This window comes from Nomascus leucogenys, chromosome 23, assembly GCF_006542625.1.
Source record: "Nomascus leucogenys isolate Asia chromosome 23, Asia_NLE_v1, whole genome shotgun sequence".
NCBI lineage: Eukaryota > Metazoa > Chordata > Mammalia > Primates > Hylobatidae > Nomascus > Nomascus leucogenys.
The window spans coordinates 24754680-24776787 of record NC_044403.1 but is presented as its reverse complement, the minus strand read 5'-3'; the positions used below and the strand labels follow the sequence as shown (position 1 = coordinate 24776787).

The 22108-nt window shown below is 40.4% G+C and overlaps 1 protein-coding gene across 1 annotated transcript; it reads left to right on the top strand.

The window, feature by feature from the left end:
• Positions 1-6915: 6915 nt before the first annotated feature.
• On the top strand, positions 6916-22108 carry NECAP1 (NECAP endocytosis associated 1). Its single transcript, XM_030804439.1, has 8 exons — positions 6916-7082; positions 14537-14637; positions 14797-14901; positions 16398-16479; positions 17301-17409; positions 17497-17680; positions 19911-20013; positions 20382-22108. Exons 1-8 carry the CDS (start codon positions 6988-6990, stop codon positions 20428-20430), a joined length of 828 nt encoding a protein of 275 aa, XP_030660299.1. The 5' UTR covers positions 6916-6987; the 3' UTR covers positions 20431-22108.

Below are 22108 nucleotides of genomic sequence, written 5' to 3'. Positions count from 1 at the left end.
GGATTACAGGCGTGAGCCACCACACTCCGCCAATGGCTTATTTCATATACTTTGCTGATTTATTAGCATTGACCTTTATAACGAAAGCTCTATAACTCATCCCTGAATGAAGTATAGCTAACACGCATGCTTCCTCTGTAAGGTATATCAAAGCCTTCTTATGTTTAGGAATACTAGACAGTATTTCAGCACTACGCTCAGTGAACATTTTAAATGATAAAATCATTTAAAAACAACAAAAAACCAAAAATTCAAAAAATGTGGCACTAAATAGACTGCGAAAAGGTACTTGTTTATAGTATGAAAGCTAAAACAAGAAGGCAGTATCACCTTGTTTGACAGCTGGATAAATTCTAGTAAGTACCTGATTTGCAAATATGTGATCCATAAATAACAAATATCTACTGTAATCGCTGTAACTATTGTATATTCTGTCCATTTTATAGATGAAGAGGTTGAGGAGAGAAGGAAAACGTTATTGACACAGAATTGCATACTGGTTAATGACCTGGGTTTAGAGATAATTAGATATATGTCTGCCACTTATGGCTGTGGACAAATTATTTAATCACAATGTATCAGTTTCTTCATCTGTAGAGTGGGCATGATCATAATAGTACCTATGTCATATGATTAGTGATATAATGCATATAAGCATGTAGAACAGTACTCAGTACTTGATAAATGTTAATTATTACTATAATTTAACCATAGGCATAGCAATGCTAGTAATACATACAAACATTTAACTATAAGTTATAGTCAGCTGTTGCTTTGGTACCAGGAATTTCGGGTTCTGTTCCTGACACTTAAATATTAGATGAGCAAGTCACTGACCTTTCTGTAACTCAGCATACTTTTTATGAAAATGGGAATAACATTACCTACTCTACAAGATTGTTGTGAGAAATAAATGAGATAGTATGCGTGAAAGCATTTTGTAATCTTAAAGATCTTATATAAATATTAGGTAATGTGATCGTCATTATTATTATACAGAATGTTTATTGTTAAAATCGGTATCTGAGAACTTAGTTGTTCACCATAATTTATTGTGTGTTATATCACATATTTGGAAGAATGCATATAATTAATAGATACATTCTGAATAATAAAATTACCATCCATGAGCTTACCATTCAGCATCAGAAATAGAATGCTACCATTTTCTCTCAAACACCCTCTACAAACTACCCTGATCTACCTCCTGCACCTCCTTACCAAGTAATCACAACTGGAAATTTTGTATTTATCATTTTCTTTTTTTTTGAGATGGAGTTTCACTCTTGTATGCAGCCTGGAGTGCAATGGCACGATCTTGGCTTACGGCAACCACTGCCTCCTGAGTTCAAGCAATTTTCCTGCCTCAGCCTCTGGAGTAGCTGGGATTACAAGCGCTTGCCACCACGCCCAGCCTGTATTTATCATTTCCTTAAATTTCATAAAATGTTTACACATCTTAGATTTGCCTTTTTAAAAGATTGTATAAATGGGACAGTTTTATTTTTAAATTTATTTTCCCTGCTTAATATTTTATTTTTGTCATCTATCCATGTTGATGCACACAGCAAGTAGTTCATTTGTGTTCACTATTTATACTATCCCATTGTTCGTTCTAATGATGGACATTTATTTGCAATGTCTTGCTATTATAAATAGTAAACAGCACTGCAGTGAAATTCTTGGGCATTTTTCCTACTGTATATTTGCAGGAGTTGCTCTACCTAAGTAGGGAATTCAGGGGTAATGAGGTATGAGCATATTCCATTTTACCAGATACTGCCAAAGTTCCCATTGCCCCACATCCTTACTGGCACTGAGTATTGACAGATATTTAAATTTTTGACAATCTGGGGTGTAAGAAATGTCCTCTAAGACTATTCAATGAATAAGCTCATCACTCTGGAAATCAGCTATTTCCTTAGTAAGTCATCTGCACTCTAGTAACCATAGCAGGTAGTAGACATTCTTTCTGCTGGGTTTCCATTTGATGGTGTAGTAGGGGGATGATGGAGTTGGGGGAAAAAGTAGGTATCTTTAGTTTTAGGGCCTGGTCCTTCTCCTAATTACACCTAGCACCTGCCAGATGCCTCACATCCTCATTAAACAGTGGAGATTCACGAAGGGTGAGTCATTGCTGTAAATCTCCCTGGGGCCAAGTTTTATTCATGTTCTGAAGCTATTATATAGCTTGGACATGTAGGAGGAAAGGATATTTCCCTTAAATCATCAGGAAACAGAATTCTAACTTAAAGTGTCTCAAGTGAGACGTATCCTTTGCTTTTCAGGCTGTAGAACCCGATATGTTTTCTTCATGAATAGTATTAATACCAAAGTAGCTTTGATCCTAAGTTCTGTAGTTATAGGATCCTCAATCTTTTTTATTTTTTTCTCTCTCTAGGTTTCTAGATTATTGTCATTTAAACTACAAATATTGATTGAACACCTACCATGTGCCAGGCACTGTTCTAGGTGTTGGGGATACAGCAGTAAATAAATCAAAGTTAGAATTCATTACCCCTCAGATTTGAAGATTGTCAAATTTACAAGCAAAGCCAGTTTAACCTGACACAGCAGCTACAGCACAACACTGCAGAGCAAGGAGAAGGTATGGCTAGATTTAGGTCAATGGCTGACTTTAACTACTATTTGATTAAAATATGAGATCATGGTAAGACCAATACAGTGTTTTCAACTTTAAAAAATGTTCGTTTTTTAATGGTTGAAACTGATGGAGGGCTTACCCATCTCACGGCGGAAAGAGTGTTAGTTTGTAAATAATGAGATATGAAGTTCTAATCCTGACTGCATCACCAACTATGTCTTTGGATGAGATCTGAACTAAAAGGTTACTAAGGTCCACTCTAGCTAAAAAAGTCCTGTAAACTATGATTCGAATCTCATTACAATTTTTATTACCACTGCATGTGTAGCAACTTCAGGATTTAGGAAAATTATACTTTAACAAATACCATTGATAGCATTACCCTGAGCAAAGATAAGTCAGAATTTAATCTGTGATAAATACCTTTTTGTGTGTGCGTAAAGAAGAGCTGGGAAATATGTTACTGGTAGGGATAAGTTAAGAAAACTGTTAAGTTATTTTCATGCTTAAATTACATCTAAAAGTGATCAAGATTTGAGATGGGTAAAAGGCCTCCATGAATTTCAACAAAAGTGCTTTTGTTAAACTTGGTTAAATCATATACTTACAAAACCACACACAAGAACACTAGCTTGACTTTTAGCACAGTCTACTCTCAGCCCAGAACCTGTGAGCTGTGTAGCTACTACTCCCAGGTGGTGGGCAAAGATAAGTTCAAGACAAGACATTTTTTATTTTTTATTTATTTATTTTTTGATACGGAGTCTCATTCAGTAACCCAGGCTGGAGTGCAGTGGCGTGATCTTGGCTCACTGCAACCTCCGTCTCCTGGGTTCAAGCGATTCTCCTGCCTCAGCCTCCCAAGTAGCTGGCATTACAGGCATGCACCACTATGCCCAGATAGTTTTTGTATTTTCAGTAGAGACAGGGTTTCAACATGTTAGCCAGGCTGGTCTTGAACTCCTGACCTCAAGTGATCGGCCTGCCTTGGCCTCCCAAGATGCTGAGGTTACAGGCATGAACCACTGTGCCGGCTCAAGACATTTTTAATTATTTTGATTGGGAAAGAACAAATCATCCCTTTTAAGGCAGGCTGAAATGATCATTCATTTAGCAAATAAACATACAGAGTTCTTACTATAGTCTGAAAACTGTGCTAGATGCTGGGAAAACACAAACCTGTTTCTTTCCCTTGGAAAACAGTATGCCAACAAGCAGTTGAATGCAATGTGGTAAGAACTAAAACAGGTGTAAAAATGTTGTGGGAGCATAGAGGAGGCAGTTACCAGCTCTATTTAGAGAAGTTGAGGAAAACTTCTCAGATAAATTGATATTTAGATTAGATCTAAAGGCATCTTACCAAGGAATGAACGGGAAGGGCATTTCAATCTGTGCAAATATGTTCAGCATGAATAAAAATGGCATGTGTGGAAAATTATGGCAATGTGATCAGTTAAGCTAGAGAGGACATCGTGGGTGAGAGTGAGGAAGACTGTATTTTTTTCTGTTTCTGTTGAGATGAAGCAAGAGAAGGGAAATTTAAATTTGTATAAAGAAAAAACATGGTTAAGTAAGGTTTTTTTTTTTTTTTTAGGTGAAAGGACTTGAATATACTTATATGGTGAGGGAAAGGGGTGAATGGAAAATGAGTTTTAAGATACAGGAAAGAAAGGAGATAACTGATTAAGCCAGGTCCCTGAGGAGATTGGTCCCTGAGGAGAATCCAGGGCACACACAAGTGGATAGGAGAAAGAATAGATGAAGATGCAGATAGGACTATGAATAGAGTGTCATTAAGTTGAGAGAGTTCACACAAACTTTATTTTCTTAGGGAAGTTGTAAGATGTTTTGCCTGTCAAGAAAGGAAAGGAGAAGACTTAGAGTTGAAGGCCTGAAAGGGCAGCAAAATTTGGAACAACCATTAAAGGGAATGAAAATAAAAACTAGCAATGGCAAATCTGGGTGTTAAGGGCAAAGCTGAGACTCAAACCCATAAACTTTTAGGGACACCAATCTTTATACTTGTGTGATTTGCTTTTGGAGAATGATGGAGGGAGATGGTTGGAATATATATGACTGGAGTCTTTTGGGTTGGCTGTGATGGAAAAACAAAGAGGAAAGGAAACTTAAGGATGCTGGCAAGAGAACTGTTGAAACAAGGAGAGGGGAGGAATAAAGAGAAGGCTAACAATGTGCAGAACATGAAGAAAAACAGGTGAGGTAGAAAAGAGAGGTAAAGATGGTTAGATTTATGTCAGGAGATTGTATGGCTAGGAAGAGTTAACCATATGCGCTTTGAAATCTCTAAAATATTTGGGAGAAGAGGAAGAGTATAAACTAGTAAGAAGGTGAACCAGAAGCCAGAATCCTCCAAAAATGATTGCCAGTGATAACACAGAACAGAGAAAAAAAAAGAGGTACAGTGTGGTGTAGTCGTATGACCTAGGCTTCAGATGAGATCATAGGGTCAGAAATATGGAACAACAAGTAATAAACCACTTTTCTGTCTTTATTTTTCTTTTAACATGTATTCAGTGATGATAATAGCTATATAAATCTTAAACAACAGAGAAATTTATGGAGGAGAAAATAAGTTTCTTTCCCCCACTTAGCCCTATATCCTTTCAAAGCCTTCTCAATGCATTTACAGGCATACATATATAATTTTGGGGTGTTTCGACAAAATTTGATAATGCTGTATGTTTTTTGTAGTTGGCTTTAAAAAATCTTGGATCTCTTTCAATGGCTAACCATTTAGTTCAAAACATCTCATAGTAATAGATATGCCATTAACCATTTCCCATTGATAGATGGTCATGTTGTTTCCATTTTTTTCACTACTACAAACAATGCTGTAGTATTATTGTACATACTTTTTTGTGCATATAAGGATTTCTCTACAATACTTATTAGTGAAACTGCTAAATTGAAGATTATGTCCAATTAATATTTTGATAAATTCTGTTAATTTCCCTTTTAAAAATGCTGTGCCAATTTACATTCCTGCCAACAGTGGAATGACTGTTGACTTGATATGAGATTAGACTATTCCTCACGTCCTCGCCAGGGATAAATATTGTAATTCTTTTTGAAATTTAAGATATCACTTTCTAAGGTGGAGTAGACAAATTAGAGGCAGGTTTGCTTTTTTTTTTTTCTCATTAAACTTTTTTAATGGGTCTCAAAATTCTGTGACAAATTTTTAGTCAAGTTGTTTCCATTAAAAAGTACTGATTTTAAAAACTAATAACTTAAAACTGCCACACGCAAAAAAGAAAACCAAAGTGGTCCACAAAACATTCTCCTTTCCTTCTGAAGGTTTTACGATGCATTGTTATCATTAACCGGTCTTTTACTACTGAACTTAAATGGCCAATTGAAACAAACAGTTCTGAGATCGTTCTTCCACCACTGATTAAGAGTGGGGTGGCAGGTATTAGGGATAATATTCATTTAGCCTTCTGAGCTTCCTGGGCAGACTTGGTGACCTTGCCAGCTCCAGCAGCGGTGAAAACTGCTGCTGTTGTAATGAGGCAGGCTTGAGTTAGTTCCTATCTCAGTTTTGCCACTTGCTATCTGTACTAAGTCACGGTGTTGTGGTTAAGTTTACCTTTGGGGCGCAGAAAGAGCATATTTATTGTGAGAGTTCGGTAGCATTTATCATTACAATAGAACTGGGAGCTAATAGCGGCCATTAGATAGTTCACTATGCTTCCGATTTTATCAGGACTTGAGTTGATCCCATTTATAGTCTATTTAACAGGATCAAATTTTCCAAAAAGATAATCGGAATACACGCTGAAAGTGTGGCAAAACATTTTAACAGGTGTCGTCCTGAAAAAATCGGAGATAAAAGTGTCAGGCACTAAATCAAGTTGGGTGTTTTCAGCGTTTAGACTCTGGAGAGTTGAAATCCACGGTGTCTATGACCAGATCATACATCATTCTCCGTAGGTACCTCGTCTGGGATTACCGGCTGGAGGCTGCCTCTTTTCTGCCAGAAGACTACAGTTAGGAAGTGACTCCTGGAAGAAAACCCATCAGGATTCAATATGGTCCTCGTCCTCGTAGGACGCTCCAGGCACCTGCCTAGAGTAAGATGGCGATTTGCCTAAGCACCTCTCCGGGAGAGAGGTTTCCATAACGAGAGTCACGCACTTGGAGGCCATCTTTGCCATTACCCAAGATGGTGAGCCGCGCAGCCTCATCGTTTCCAGGTTTCAATATGGCTCCCCGCGTCACCGAAAAGGTTAATCTCAGAAACTAACTTGAACTCGCGCGGAAGTGACGCAACAGAAGTTGTCGCGCTTTGCATCTCCGCCTCCCATGCTCCGCCCCCGATCTTACGTTTCGCCCCCGGCAGCGCGGACAGCGGAGCCAAGATGGCGGCCGAGTTGGAGTACGAGTCTGTGCTGTGTGTGAAGCCGGACGTCAGCGTCTACCGGATTCCGCCCCGGGCCTCCAACCGCGGTTACAGGTACTAACCCCGAGGTGCTGCCGCACACGCGTACTCTGTCGCAGATGACAGCTTCCTTCTCAGCTAGCACGCTGTCCGTCCCTGCCACTACTACCTCTGTATTGTCACCTTGCTAGCCTCCCTACCTGGGTTGTCATCTCCCTGACCTCCTGCTCCATCTCCACTCTGGACTGTCATCACCATATTTCTGCCGTTTTTTTTTTTTTTTTTTTTTTTTTAATTACCACTCTGCATTATTCCACCCTGCCTCCCCCGTAACCCCCTGGGGCACCCATCTGCTCCCCGTCATCCACTTTCAGTCGTGCCTGCTCCATCGCCAGTCCCCTTTCATTCGCTCTTCCCTGCGTCCTTCAGCTTATCATCCTCATCCTTTCTCACACAAACACACCTTTCCAGTTCCCCATGCACATTTATGGGTAATCGTGTTGCTTGCCACTCTGGATTATCTGATTTATTTTTTGTTCTGTTGTCAATTTCGTCACCAACTGTCATCATCCACCATTCGGTTTTTCCTTCAGCAGTTTTACCAGTGAGCAAAGGTTATGATCATAAGCTTTACAATGGTTGTTCATTCTGTTTCTTCTCATTGTATTTTCTTGATGATTATATAGTATTTTCTGTCTTCCTTCCCTACCTCCCTTCTTAACCTCTCCTACACCTTTTCCCTCCAAAGTTGAGGCAGCATTTTCCCTGTTGGGCCTAACTAACCACCTTGTAATCCAATGACTGTGAGGTTCTGAGAATGCTATAGGACATTATGTAGTTGAAAGACAGTTCACTGGGCTTCATGTTAAACAATGGGAGTGTGAGCCCTTTCCAAGCCTCAATTTTCTCTTCTGTAAAATAGAAAAAAAAAAAAAACCTGTTAGTGATGATACCTGCGCTCTTCTGATAATGTACTTAACAAGGGTTTTGGGGAGAGTAAAATTAAATCATATAATGGATGTGAAAGAATGTAGGAAATGCAATAAAGCAGTTACAAATACTATTTGTTTGTTCTTTTTTTTTTGAGATGGAGTCTCACTTTGTTGCCCAGGCTGGAGCACAATGGCTCAATCTCAGCTCACTGCAACCTCTGCCTCCCGGGTTCAAGCAATTCTCCTGCTTCGGCTTCCTGAATAGTTGGGATTACAGGCATGCACCACCACACCTGGCTAATTTTTGTATTTTGAGTAGAGATGGGGTTTCACCAAATTGGCCAGGCTGGTCATGAACTCCTGACCTTGTGATCTGCCCACCTTGGCCTCCCATAGTACTGGGATTACAGGCGTGACACCACGCCCAGCCGTCGTTGTTTTTTGTTTTTTGTTTTTTTTTTTAGAGAGGCGGGGTCTTATTCTGTCATCTAGGCTGGAGTGCAGTGGTGCAATCATAGCTCACTGCAGCTGCAAACTCCTGGGCACAAGGGATCCTCCTACTTCAGCCTCCCAAGTTGCTAGGGCTACAGGCATTGCCTCACCATGCCTGGCTAATTTTTAAATTTTTTTGTGTGGACAGGATCTTGATATATTTCCCAGGCTGGTCTGGAACTCCTGGCCTCAAGTGATTCTCCTGCCACAGCCTCCCAAAATGTTGAAATTACAGGGGTGGGCCACTGCACCTGGCCAAGATACTGTTCTTATTCTTCTCTCTGACCCACATCATCATTGTGATTTTTCCTCCTGGCGTTTATCATTACCTTGGCTGAAAAGTTACCCTCTCCTTATGTCTATTATTTTGCCTCTTACTGGAGTTTTATTCATCATTAATCAATATTTTTATGCTTGCTGACCTGTGCACTGGGTCCTGTGGATTGCACCTTTGGCAAAGAGGTAGCAGTTCTGTTTTTAATAAGCTTTTAGTTGGACCCCAAACTGACCCTAAGTAGAAATCAACATACTTTTAGATGGTAGTTACAGGTACTATCTGAGTCACTTAAACATCACCTTCTCTGGGAAGCCCTATGTGACCCTTCCATTCTGGTTTAGATATGCACCCTGTGTGCTTCCATAGCATCTTTTTCTTTTTTACTTTAAGTTCTGGGATACATGTGTAAAATGTGCAGGTTTGTTACATAGGTATGCATGTGCCATGGTGGTTTGCTGCAGCCATCAACCTGTCATCCTCGCCCCTCCCCCGAGAGGCCCCAGTGTGTGTTGTTCCCCTTCCTGTGTCCATGCATTCTCACTGTTCAACTCCCACTCGTGAGTGAGAACATGTGGTGTTTGGTTTTCTGTTTCTGCGTAGCACTTTATTCTTATCTCTATTCCAGGGCTCTTCATTTTGTATTGTAATGGATTACAATGGATTGTACAATGGATTGTTTAGTGTCCCTTTTTCTCCAGACTAGACTGTGAACAACTTGAGATCTTTTTAACTTTATATTCCCAGGGTCTAGCACAGTATCTGGTATACTTTGGGCACCCTGTAAATGTTGACTGAAAGAAGAAATCAGTAGATTACACAGAGAAACCTAATCACATAAATTGGCATTGGTTGAACTGTTAAATAAGGTCAAATAGCACATTACTTCCAACTTTAGGAATTAAGACTCCTAAAGGATATGATACATATTGAAGTGGGATTATATTCTTTTTCTCGAAGTTTTTTTTTTTTTTGAGATGGAGTCTCGCTCTGTTGCCCAGGCTGGAGTGCAGTGGCACAGTCTCAGCTCGCCACAACCTCCGGCTGCCCAGTTCAAGTGATTTTCCTGCCTCAGCCTCCCAAGTAGCTGGGACTACAGGCATATGCCACCATGCCTGGCTAATTTTTGTATTTTTAGTAGAGACGGGGTTTCTCCATGTTGGCCAGGCTGGTCTCAAACTCTTGACCTCGTGATCCGCCTGCCTTGGCCTCCCAAAGTGCTGGGATTACAGGCGTGAGCCACCACACCCGGCCTACTTCAAGCTTTTTAAAACACCTCCCCTCTCTCACCCATCTGCATTCTCTATCTTCACTTCCTAGTTTTCCACAACCTTTATACTTACATCAGTTAACTGCACTGAGCCATTAAAGCAGTTTCTTAATTTTCCTCTTTTTCCTGTTACCCTTCTGTGTTTTCCATGCCTATTGGCATTTTTTATCCTCCAAGAGGCATGTTATCATCAATCACTTTTTTAGTACAGTACATGAAGAGAGCAGAATGAAGTTTGAATAACGATATTTATTTGCTGGGTTACCTTTGGCAAATCACCACTTTTGAATGTTAGTTTCTTCATTTGTGAAAATGACTATAACTATACTTACCTTGTAGGATCCTCTCACTTAATTTTCTTTCTTTTTTTTTTTTTTGTTGAGACAGAGTCTCGCTCTGTCACCCAGGCTGGAGTGCAGTGGTGTAATCATGGCTCACTGCAATCTTTGCCTCCCAGATTCAAGTGATTCTCATGCCTCAGCCTCCTGAGTAGTTGAGATTACAGATGTGCGCTGCCATCCTTGGCTAATTTTTTGTATTTTTAGTAGAGATGGGGTTTCACCATGTTGGCCAGGCTGGTCTTGAACTCCTGGCCTCAGGCAGTCCACCCACCTGAACCTCCCAAAGTGCTGGGATTACAGGCATGAGCCACCATGCCTGGCCCTCTCACTTAATTTTCACAAGAATGGGCATAATGCCTGGCACATAATAAATGCTTGATAAATGCTGGTTTTCTTTTCGTTTGCATAATCTTTCTTATTTACCAGAACCCACTTTATATTATAAGCAGGATTTATTCTCTAGGCTGACATTAAAGGACAAATTGGGCTTTTTAGAAAGCAGGAGGAATTTTTCCTTTGAGTGACTGATAAGATTAAAGAGAATAATTGATTTTAATTCACCTAGTGTAAGCTGTTTGTTCCCAGACTTTCACTGACCAGACTTCTAGACTATGAGAAGGAAAATTTGGGTTGACAAGAAACTTACCAGGCTGAGTGCAGTGGCTCATGCCTGTAATCCCAGGACTTTGGGAGGCCGAGGCGCATGGATCACTTGAGGTCAGGAGTTCCAGACCAGCCTGGCCAACATGGCGAAACCCCATCTCTACAAAAATACAAAAAACTTAGCCAGTCGTGGTGGTGCACACCTGTAGTCCCAGCTATGTGGGAGGCTGAGGCAGGAGAATTGTTTGAACTCGGGAGGCGGAGGTTGCAGTGAGCTGAGATCATGCCACTGCTCTCCAGCCTAGGCGACAGAGCAGGACTCCGTCTCAAAACAAACAGACAAAAAGGAAACTTACAAGTGCTTAGAAAACAGTCTGGGCGCGGTGGCTCACTCCTGTAATCCCAGCACTTTGGGAGGCCAAGGTGGGCAGATTACCTGAAGTCGGGAGTTTGAGACAAGCCTGGCCAACTTGGTGGAACCCTGTCTTTACTAAAAGTACAAAAGAAATTAGCTGGGCATGGTGGCCTGTGCCTGTAATCTCAGCTACTCAGGAGGCTGAGGTAAGAGAATCGCTTGAACCCGGGAGGCGGAGGTTGTAGTGAGCCAAGATTGCGCCATTGCACTCCAGCCTGGGTGGAAGAGTGAGACTCTATTACACACAGACACACACACACACACACACACACACACACACACACACACACACACACAAATAAATGGTTAGAAAACAGTTTTCCAACCATAAAACAATTTTTTTTAACAAAAATATTCTTCACTACCCTCTTCCCTTAGCTAAATCAATATTAACCTCTATAATGTGTTTCAGTGTAATGAAAGAATAATGGACTTTGAAGTTAGGCATTATTACTTACTGTGTTATCCTTTCCATCATTTAGAGAGAAATAGAGGTATGATAGGCTTTTCATGCCTATTTCACGTATCTACTATAAGGACATATTAAAATGTACATTTGGAATCTTACTGTGAATCATCAGTGGCTTTTTATTAATATATATATAAAGTTTTATTACTAAGGTAAATGAAAATTTGTGAGGTAGGTTTAAAGTATTGTCAGAGGACAAGCAACATCTAGAGTTCTTTAGATTAGGTCTTGGAGTAGGAAAGGAACTAAGGCTCAAGGCTGAGGGAATCTGCTGCCATGAATATCCATTTACTTACAGAATTTGTTAAATATTGGACACTAGATACACAAGGTAAATAAGGAACTCATCCAAGAAAAACACATTTAATAGGCTTGTTCCTAATTTTTTTTTGTTGTTGTTGTTGTTTTTAGAGACGGTCTCACCCTGTTGATCAGGCTGGAGTGCAGTGGGGCGATCATAGCTCACTGCAACCTCAAATTCTTGGGCTCAAGCAGTCCTCCCGCCTCGGCCTCCCAAAGTGCTGGTTAAAGGCGTGAGCCACCATGCCTGGCTGTTCCTAATATTTTTAATAGCCCATTTACATTAGCTCTTGGTGGCATGATTATAATAAGTAATGACTCATTAATATAATAGATGAAGAACTTTAGAGCTCTCTAATCTGGATCAGATTTAGGTACTTGAGGGTCTTTGAGGGCAGGGAATCAAGAGGGAAGAGAATGGGAAGGATTTATTTTACAGATCCTGTTCAAAACCTGTGCTAATTTTCACTTTCATTTTCCTCCTTTCAGCTTTTTACCTCTCATCTTGTTAAACTCATTCTTGTTCAGATATACCTTATTGTTGCTTTTCCAGTCTTTAAGTATTAGTCTTTGATTTCTTAAAAGATGAATTATTAATAACTTTTACTTTGCTAATCTCTTTTCCATACTCCTGGCAAAACAAATCACAAATACAGTGTTTTGTAAAATTCATCATAAATAATCTTAGTTGTTGTTCAAGTTGATTATAACACGTTTTATAAATTTCTGATGTTTTCATGGACGTTTGTATCTCCAGCCCAGATGTCTTTCTTGAACTCGTCTCATATATTTTACTGCCTACTCTACATCTCTTGAAAATCTACTAGACATCTCAAACTCAGCATATTTAAAACTGAATCCCTGATAACTTCTTCCTAGACGTGTTCCTCCTCATCTCAGTAATTGGCAACTCCTTCGCTCAGGCTAAACACCTTGGAGTTGTCCTTGGCTTCTGTTTTTCTCCTCTATCCCGCATCTAATCCATTAGAAAATCCTGCTGCTTTTACCCTAAATATATCCGGAATCTAGCCACTTCTACTACCATTGTGACTTTTCTAGATTACTGCAGTAGTCCCTTAGCTAATCCCCCTGCTTCAGTTCTCTTATCCCTACAGCTTTTCTCCAGACAGCAGATGTAGTCATCTTTTTAGAATGTAAGGGAGATCATGTCACACCTCTGCTTAAAATTTGTAATAGCTCCTTTTTCACTCAGAGTGAAAGCTGAAGTTGTTACTATGGCCCTCTGTTACCTCCCGCACCTTGTCTCTTACTCTCTTCTAACCACAGTGGCTTCCTTGTTGTCTCTCAAACATGCCAGGCATGCCCCCACCTTAGCACCTTTGGGCTAACTGTTCCCTATGTCTAGAATGCTTTCCCCCCTAGACATCTGTATGGATAACTCTCTTGCTTCACATTTTAGCTCATATTTCACCTTAATGAGACCTACCCCAACCACCCTCTTGAATGCTACAACTTGTTCATTCTCCCACTGTCTTCTCAATCTTCCTAATTTGCCTCTACATTTTCTTTTTGCCTTAGAACTCACCACTTTCTAAGATACTAATTATGCTGTTTATTATGTTTCTTTTTTATTTTCTATCTTCTGTTAGAATGTAAGCCTCATGAGGGTTGGAATCTTTGTTTTGGTTGCTGTTGTATCCTAAGCGTCTAGGCCAGTGATGCCTCTGTCTTAATAAGTACTGTATAAATATTGATTGAATTCAGTGAAAGATAGTATATTTACTGATTTGGGAGGGCTCCCATTACCTAGGATATTTAATTTAGTAGACTTTGTGGTTATCTGATTAGTAAAGCATGGTTATCTAGTATACTATCTATAGTTTGAAAATAGCATCGTTATGAGAAATTTTATTTATTTATTTATTTGAGACCAAGTCTTGTTCTGTCACCCAGGCTGGAGAGCAGTGGCGCAATCTCGGCTTACTGCAACTTCCACCCCCCAGGTTCAGTTGATTCTGCCTCAGCCTCCCAAGGGATTGCAGGCGCATGCCACCATAACCAGCTGATTTTTGTATTTTTAGAAGACGAGGTTTCACCATGTTGGCCAGACTGGTCTCAAACTCCTGACCTCAAGTGATCCACCCACCTTGGCCTCCCAAAGGGCTGGGATTACAGGCTTGAGCCACCATGCTCGGCCAGAATTTTATTTTTTATTGCTTTTATTCGTGCTTTTACGTCTTTTTAATGATGCTTATTGGACTCCAAAGTCCTCAAGTAGTAGCATTGTCTTTTACTTGCTTTGGACTATAAGTAACATGAGGCATCTAAATAGATCATGAATTATTCTTGTTGATTAATAGGTAGAAAGAATAGGCAATCCAGGACAGGGAAATAGAAATACAGTAAAAGATTCTGGGTGGGCTTTAGTAAATTAAGGACATGTGCCTGAGGCTTCCTCTTTTCCTGTCCTAGGGCATCTGACTGGAAATTAGACCAGCCTGATTGGACTGGTCGCCTCCGAATCACTTCAAAAGGGAAGACTGCCTATATCAAACTCGAGGATAAAGTTTCAGGTAATCTTTGCAGGTGACCCTCTAATATTAAGAATATTAATTTGGTGTGCTTTTATAAGCACCTTCAATTTGGGGACTGGAATGGAAATACTACTTGTTAATTGGAGTTCTGGATTTTGGCTTCCTTTACTCAAAAAAAGTCCTTCTCTTATCTCTCAGGGGAGCTCTTTGCTCAGGCACCAGTAGAACAATATCCTGGTATTGCTGTGGAGACAGTGACAGATTCCAGCCGCTACTTTGTAATCCGGATCCAGGATGGTACTGGTAAGAGAACTGGGATTTTGAGTGGAACGAAGTTAGGAAAACAGCTGAATGCACAGCCATGAAAAGTGTGTCCGATTGCATTTATCTTTCTTTGGTTTACTTCATTTTTTCTTCCCTTTCTGTAAAGTTACTATAGTTGCTAAAGGAAAAGTATTAACATGTTATTTGTAATAGATAAGCACAAGTTCAAGATGTGGGAATTCATATGTAGACTTAAATAAATCAAAAACACGTATCTAACAAATGAATTAACACATTTTGCACTTTAGGAGGCCGAGGTGAGTGGATCACCTGAGGTCAGGAGTTCAAGGCCAGCCTGACTAATATGATGAAACCCCGTCGCTACTGAAAATACAAAAATTAGCCAGGCATGGTGGCAGGTGCCTGTAATCCCAGCTACTCGGGTGGCTGAGACAGGAGAATCGCTTGAATTGGGGAAGTGGAGGTTGCTGAGATCGTGCCATTGCACTCCAGCCTGGGCAACAAGAGCGAAACTCCATCTCAAAAAAAGAAAAAAAGAATGAACACTTTTTGCCCGTTTATTGTTTGTGGTAGTTTTTGGTGGGACTGTCTTGAATCATCTTATGTGTGGAGGAGTTATTCTCACTCTTTTCTCCATGGTCTATAACAGAGGTTGGCAAACAGACAAATAATAAATATTTTAGGTTTTGCAGGTCAAGTGGCCTCTGTTGCAGCTATTCAGTTTTGCTGTTGCAGTGTGAAAGCACTGTAGAAAATAAGTAAACACACTGATATGACTATGTTGCAATGAAACTTTTTCTACAAAACCAGGCTATGGCAGGATAAAGCCCATGGGCTCTATGTAGTTTATCAACTCTTGGTCTATGAGAAGATGTTTCACATTCAGACTTTGTCTAGTTAGGGTGACCGTTATATTTTCATTGGGCAAAATTTGCCATAGAACAGCAGTCCTCAACCTTTTTGGCACCAGGGACCCATTTTGTGGAAGACAGTTTTCCACAGACCGGCATTAGGGGATGGTTTCAGGATGATTCCAGTGCATCACACTTATTGTACACTTTATTTCTATTATTATTACATTGTAATGTATAATGAAATAATTATACAACTCACTATAATGTAGAATCAGTGGGACCCTTGAGCTTGTTTTCCTGCAACTAGATGGGGGTGGTGGGAGACCCCCATCTGGGGGTGATGGTAGACAGTGACAGATCATCAGGCATCAGATTCTCATAGGGAGCACATAACCTAGGTCCCTCACATGTGCAGTTCACAGTAGGGTTCACACCCCTCTGAGAATCTAATGCTGCCACTGATCTGACAGGAGGCAGAGCTCAGGTGGTAATGCAAGTGATGGGGAGCAGCTGTAAATACAATGAAGCTTTGCTCTCTTGCGTACAACTCACCTCCTGCTGTATGGCCTGGTTTCTAACAGGCCACAGACTGGTACCAGGGGTTGGGGGCTCCTGCCATAGAGGACACTTCCTAGTCGAGTCTTCCTGCCTTTTCCACAGGGCGCAGTGCTTTCATTGGCATTGGCTTCACAGATCGGGGAGATGCCTTCGACTTTAATGTCTCCTTGCAGGATCACTTCAAGTGAGTGAAGCTTGTCCTTAGTTACCAGGTTGAATGCTTATAGGAATGCTGCTTCTCACATGAATGGGCAGTATCTCTTTTCCTCCTGGTTTCTTTATTTCTTAAACTATTTCATTATGGATATAAATCTCCCCATTCACTTTTGTTTCCTTAGGTCATCTTTGTGTCTATTCTATGTTTCCTTTCCTTATAGCCTGCAATATGTTTTAGATCCCTTGTGCAGTAGTTTGAAATGATGCTCTGTCGAATGTGCCCCGTCTTTTAGGTGGTAGAGGGAGGCCTACAGTAACAGCAGGGCTTTATGTGGGGAGTCGTGTGCCACTCTTGTTACCTTATGTAGCTGACATGTTTTGTGACTTTTGCAACATTTCTTTAGCCCACTTGATTTTGGTGCAGCTGTGGTTGACAGCGCTGTGCACACTGTCAGCTTTCTACCTCAAGAGCAAGCATGTCTCTCCTTTTCTGCCTCAGGACTCTCTGAAGTTGTAGAAGGCTAAGAGCAAGCTTTAACTTGGAAAGACTGAGAAACTAACACCCCTTCAGGAGCAGCCCTCAACTGTGGGGAATGGGAATTGGTGGCTAAATGTCATCTTTTTTGAAGGGGCGATTCTAATACGTATTCCGTGAGATTTCTCAGAGTCCCCAGTGGAATTGAACCCCAGTTGTTTTCTTTCTTGGCTTTTTTTCCTTTTGTTTCTCTTTTTTATCTCTCACTGTGTTTTCTGGAATCTCATTTCATAAAAGTACATAGACCCAAATTTGTATGTCAGACTCTGCTTTCAGGAAATCTCAAACTAAGATAACTTCCTGTGTTCCCAAAGGTGGGTAAAGCAGGAATCTGAGATTTCCAAGGAATCTCAAGAAATGGATGCTCGTCCTAAGTTGGATCTGGGCTTCAAGGAAGGACAAACCATCAAGTTGAGTATCGGGGTGAGTATGTTTTTTAAAAATTTTGTTTTCCTGTGCTTCCATAAGCCTATGACATCTTTCTCTTGCTCTTCTTTTTTTCTTTTGTAGAACATTACAAACAAGAAAGGAGGTGCTTCTAAACCCAGGACTGCAAGGGGTGGGGGCCTGAGCTTACTCCCACCCCCGCCAGGAGGCAAAGTCACTATTCCCCCACCATCCTCCTCAGTTGCCATCAGCAATCATGTCACCCCACCACCCATTCCGAAATCTAACCATGGAGGCAGTGATGCAGGTAAATCTCGTACTTCTAATTTTGAGAAATCCAATCTTATGTTTTAATTAAGTGACACCTGTTTGTCAAGGAGAGTTAATGTTTTTGCTATGAAATAGCTCATGGTACTGACAAGGTGATTCTGGCAGCTTCTAGCAAGGAATCAAAACTTTTCTAGTGAACTGAGAGTCATAGTATCTCATAGGTTCTTTGGCAGAAAATATTTGCTTATTAAAATGACAGTTTCCTTCATTTTTTTCTTGGTTAGATGCTTATAAGCTTTTGAGTCAGATGGACCAACGTTTTGGTCATGGCTCTGCTACTGTATATTTGAATGTGCTTGGTAAACATTACTTAAGTTTTTTGAGTTTCAATTTCCTTATCTACAAACTGGAGATGTAAAACCACCCCAGTGGGGACTTTGGCTCACGCCTGTAATCCCAGCACTTTGGGAGGCTGAGGTGGGTGGATTACTTAAGCTTAGGAGTTTGAGATCAGTCTGGGCAACATGATGATTGAAACCCCATCTCTACAAAAAAATACAAACGTTAGTTGGATGTGCTGGTGCACGCCTGTAGACCCGGCTACTTGGGAGGCTGAGGTGGGAGGATGGCTTGAGTCTGGGAGGCTGCAGTGAACCATGATTGTGCCACTGTACTCCAGCCTGGGTGACAGAGTGAGACCTTGTCTTATAAAAAACAAAGAAACAAAAATAAATAAATAAATAGATAAAATAAAATAATTACCATCCCAAGGTCGTGAGGGTTAAATGATTTGACAGCACTTAGCATAGCACTTGGAACATAGTAGCCATTTAGTAAATGTTATTTTTTAAACCTTCCCATTTCTTCACAAGAGCAGTTGGGAGAAAAGGAGAAGATATCTAGGTTTGTCCATACACTTTCATTCTTTCTTTCTGTTTGGTGGGAGAAGGAATAAATATAGTTCTATCTTCTCATTTGAAAAATGAGAGCATTGGAACTGAGAAAAGAATTTTTCTAAGATTAGAGAACTGTATCTTAGAATCTGAGAATTTTAACTTAATGTATTGGACAATGCAGATAATTTGTTGAATTGATTTCTAAGGGTAAGCTTTCTCTTTCTGGAATTTTTGAGGTGAAAATATTATAGCCTGCTTCTTTTGGTAAGTGTTGCCAGAAGCCACTGGGGATAGTATCTAGGATTTTTTTTAAATTAAATTATTATTTTGAGATAATCGTAGATTAACATGCAGTTGTAAGAAATAATATGAAGAGATCCTGTTTACCCTTTTCCCAGCTTCCCTCAATTGGTAATATTTTGGGGAACTATTGTCAAGTATCACAAATGAAAAATTGACGTTGACACCACTTTCTCATCTTACTCAGCTTACACCATTTTACATGTTCTCATCTGTGTATATTTGTGTGGATCTGTATATTTAGTTCTATGCAGGATTTTTTGTTATTTTTTTGAGATAGGGTCTCACACTGTTGCCCAGGCTAGAGTACAGTGGTGCAGTCATAGCTCACTGCAGCCTCAAACTCCTGGGCTCAAGAGATCCTTCTGCATCAGCCTCCCAAACATCTGGGACTACAGGTGCACACTGCCACACCAAGCTAATTTTTTAATTTTTGTAGCAACAGAGTCTCACTACGTTGCCCAGGCTGGCCTCGAACTTCTGGGCTTCAGTGATCCTCCTGCCTTGGCCCCCTAAAATGCTGGGATTACAGGTGTGAGCCACTGCATCTGGCCAATTCTTTGCAGTTTTGTCATGTGTAGGTTCATGGATCCACCATCATTTCAGGTTATAGAACAGTTCAATCACTACGAAGATCCCCTGTGTCAACCTTACACAACCGCACCCATCTCCCTCTCATCCTTTCTTCCCCCATTCCTAACGCTTGGCAATCACCAGTCTGTTCTCCATCTTTATAATTTTGTCACTTCAGGAATGTTCTATGAAAGGAATCATATAGCATATAACCTTTGGGACAGGCTTTTCCCACTCAGCATAATTCCCTTGAGATTCATTCAAGTTGTGTATATCAATAGTCTGTTTCTTTTTACTGCTGAGTAGTAGTCCATGGTATGGATATACCAGTGTGTGTAACTATTGCCCATGGAGTGACTTCTAGGTTGTTTACAGTTTTTGACCATTATGAATAAAGCTGCCATGGCATTTGTGTACAGATTTTTTGTGCAAACACAAATTCTCGTTTCCAAGATTTTGATTATGTTTTTCTTTTTTCATTTCTTACCTTGTGTTTAGATATCCTTTTAGACTTGGATTCTCCTGCTCCTGTCACGACACCAGCACCAACTCCAGTTTCTGCAAGCAATGACTTGTGGGGAGACTTCAGCACTGCATCCAGGTAATGGGCATAGTGAAACTAGCATACTCTCAGTCAGGGTGTAGAAGATATGTACAGTCAATGAATCAGGTGTAGAAGATATGTACAGTCATTGAAATCTTTGATCTGGAGAAGCAATGGATGTGCAGGTGACGTAGAGTCTTTTGGAGGAGTTCTAGTGAACGAAATATAGTAGTGCTGGGAATGGGGGGACAACAAAGCTGTAGGATGAGCTTTGAGTGGGATATTTCAGGCCTTGGTAAGTAGGATTGCCATGAAGTGTGGTTTTGGAAATTCTAGGCAGTGATTTCTTAGAAACTATTAGGTAAAGAATGGAGTTGTTATCCTAATGTTAAGTCTTTGGCTTTCTCTATTCTCCTGTCTTGCAGCTCCGTTCCAAACCAGGCACCACAGCCATCCAACTGGGTCCAGTTCTGAATGGCATTGGCAGGACATTAAGGACAGACTTGAGGAATAAAAATGACCTTGAGGGCACCAATCTGTGAGGGAAGTTAGGAACCCATTTGCTCCCCAGAACCAAAATGACTGGACAATCTTTTTCATTAGCTTCTCCATCACATTCAAGCTGGTTTATGTTACTCCCCTGTGTTGTTACTTGTACAGCCAAGAAAGTATCTGTTATCTCCTTCTTAGTACCAAGGTAGGGGACTAGTGGATCTTATCATAGTTTTGGCTGACTATGCAGGGCTCAAAAGGCCATCATCTGTTTGAGAGGGAATGACCTCTAACATCTATAAAAGTTGTCTCATCTGTCAAATTCTTTAACTTATTTCAAAATCATCTCATGACCCTTGTGTGCCTCTTTGTGAAGCCCTATTTAGCAATTCCAGGGGAGTCAAAAACCTTGCAACTTCCTTCTCCACTAACCCAGGACTAAAAATGGACAGGCTGACCTCAGTGTTTACAAATTCAGAATTTTGATAGGGGTAGATATGGAGAAAGACCTATTTCCTGGGTCTCTGCTGTGTAGCCTCCTTCAGGCTTATTGTACTCAGTGAACATCCAGTGCTGGGTGCAGCTCCATCACCCTCTTGTGTGTTTACATGTTTCTTTCTATGATAAGAGGGTTGTGTTAGTGGCACCTCCACTATTCTTTTCTGTTTGTTGAATTTGAATTGTGGAACATCTTTGACCAGTGGGTGTCTCTGTAATGAAGGAGGTTCAAGAGGCTGTGCTTTCCAAGTGATAGTCTATAGGAGTGTTTAATTTCTTGCAGCTCCATCTGGTTGCTGCATTTGAAGCATGGCATTAATTTGTATTTGCCCTGTTATTTGACCTAAAGTTGAAGGGTTTAGAGTTTTTAACCTGATCTGTAGAGCAGAGAGGTTGAAAGCACTTAACTCTTGTTTAGTGTCCTCATTGCCTTGCTGCCTGGGTATCTGGCCCCTTTCCATAAACATTTCAGTTCATGTAGTTCTTTAATAGAAAGCTGCTATTATGTATATTGTCATTTGTGAAGGAAGTTGGAGAGTCACAGCTTTACTGTGACAGGTTTTGCCCAAGGCTTTGATACCTGTCACCCAGGGTATCTTAAAACCAAGTTGTTCTCCCACTACTTTCCTTTCCCTCTGCCCTGCCATTCCTTTTACAATGCTGTGAAAAAAGTTCTGCTTCTTAGGTGAATGGGTACTTTCTATTTTGTTTCTAAATGAGCAATTTTAAGGATGAAATGGGAAGATATCATTGCTTCGTTTTTGCACCTATTGGGTATGTACACTCTGGCAGAAGGGAGTCCTTATGTTTAGTTTCAAAATATATTACTTTCCTGGATTCCCTTCTTAACTTTTTCTGACTTCGGGTCCATTTTCTTTTCATTGCCTCCGTTTCTAGGCAGCTGTATTCTTGCAGAGCCGTGGCAGGACATATTAAAATTCCAACAGAAAACACTAAACGGAAAGTCTGTAGAATCACTAGTGACTAAATACTGGGAACCGATTTTCTCAATCTTCCTCCATGTTGTGTTCTTTGTATTCTCAAGATGATGATATATTATGTATTTGAATTCCTGAAAAATGGAAAATGTTTAAGATATATGTATATAAAGCATATGCTGTGTTGGTGCAATAATGGTAATTAAAAATATGAAAAAAGTGTC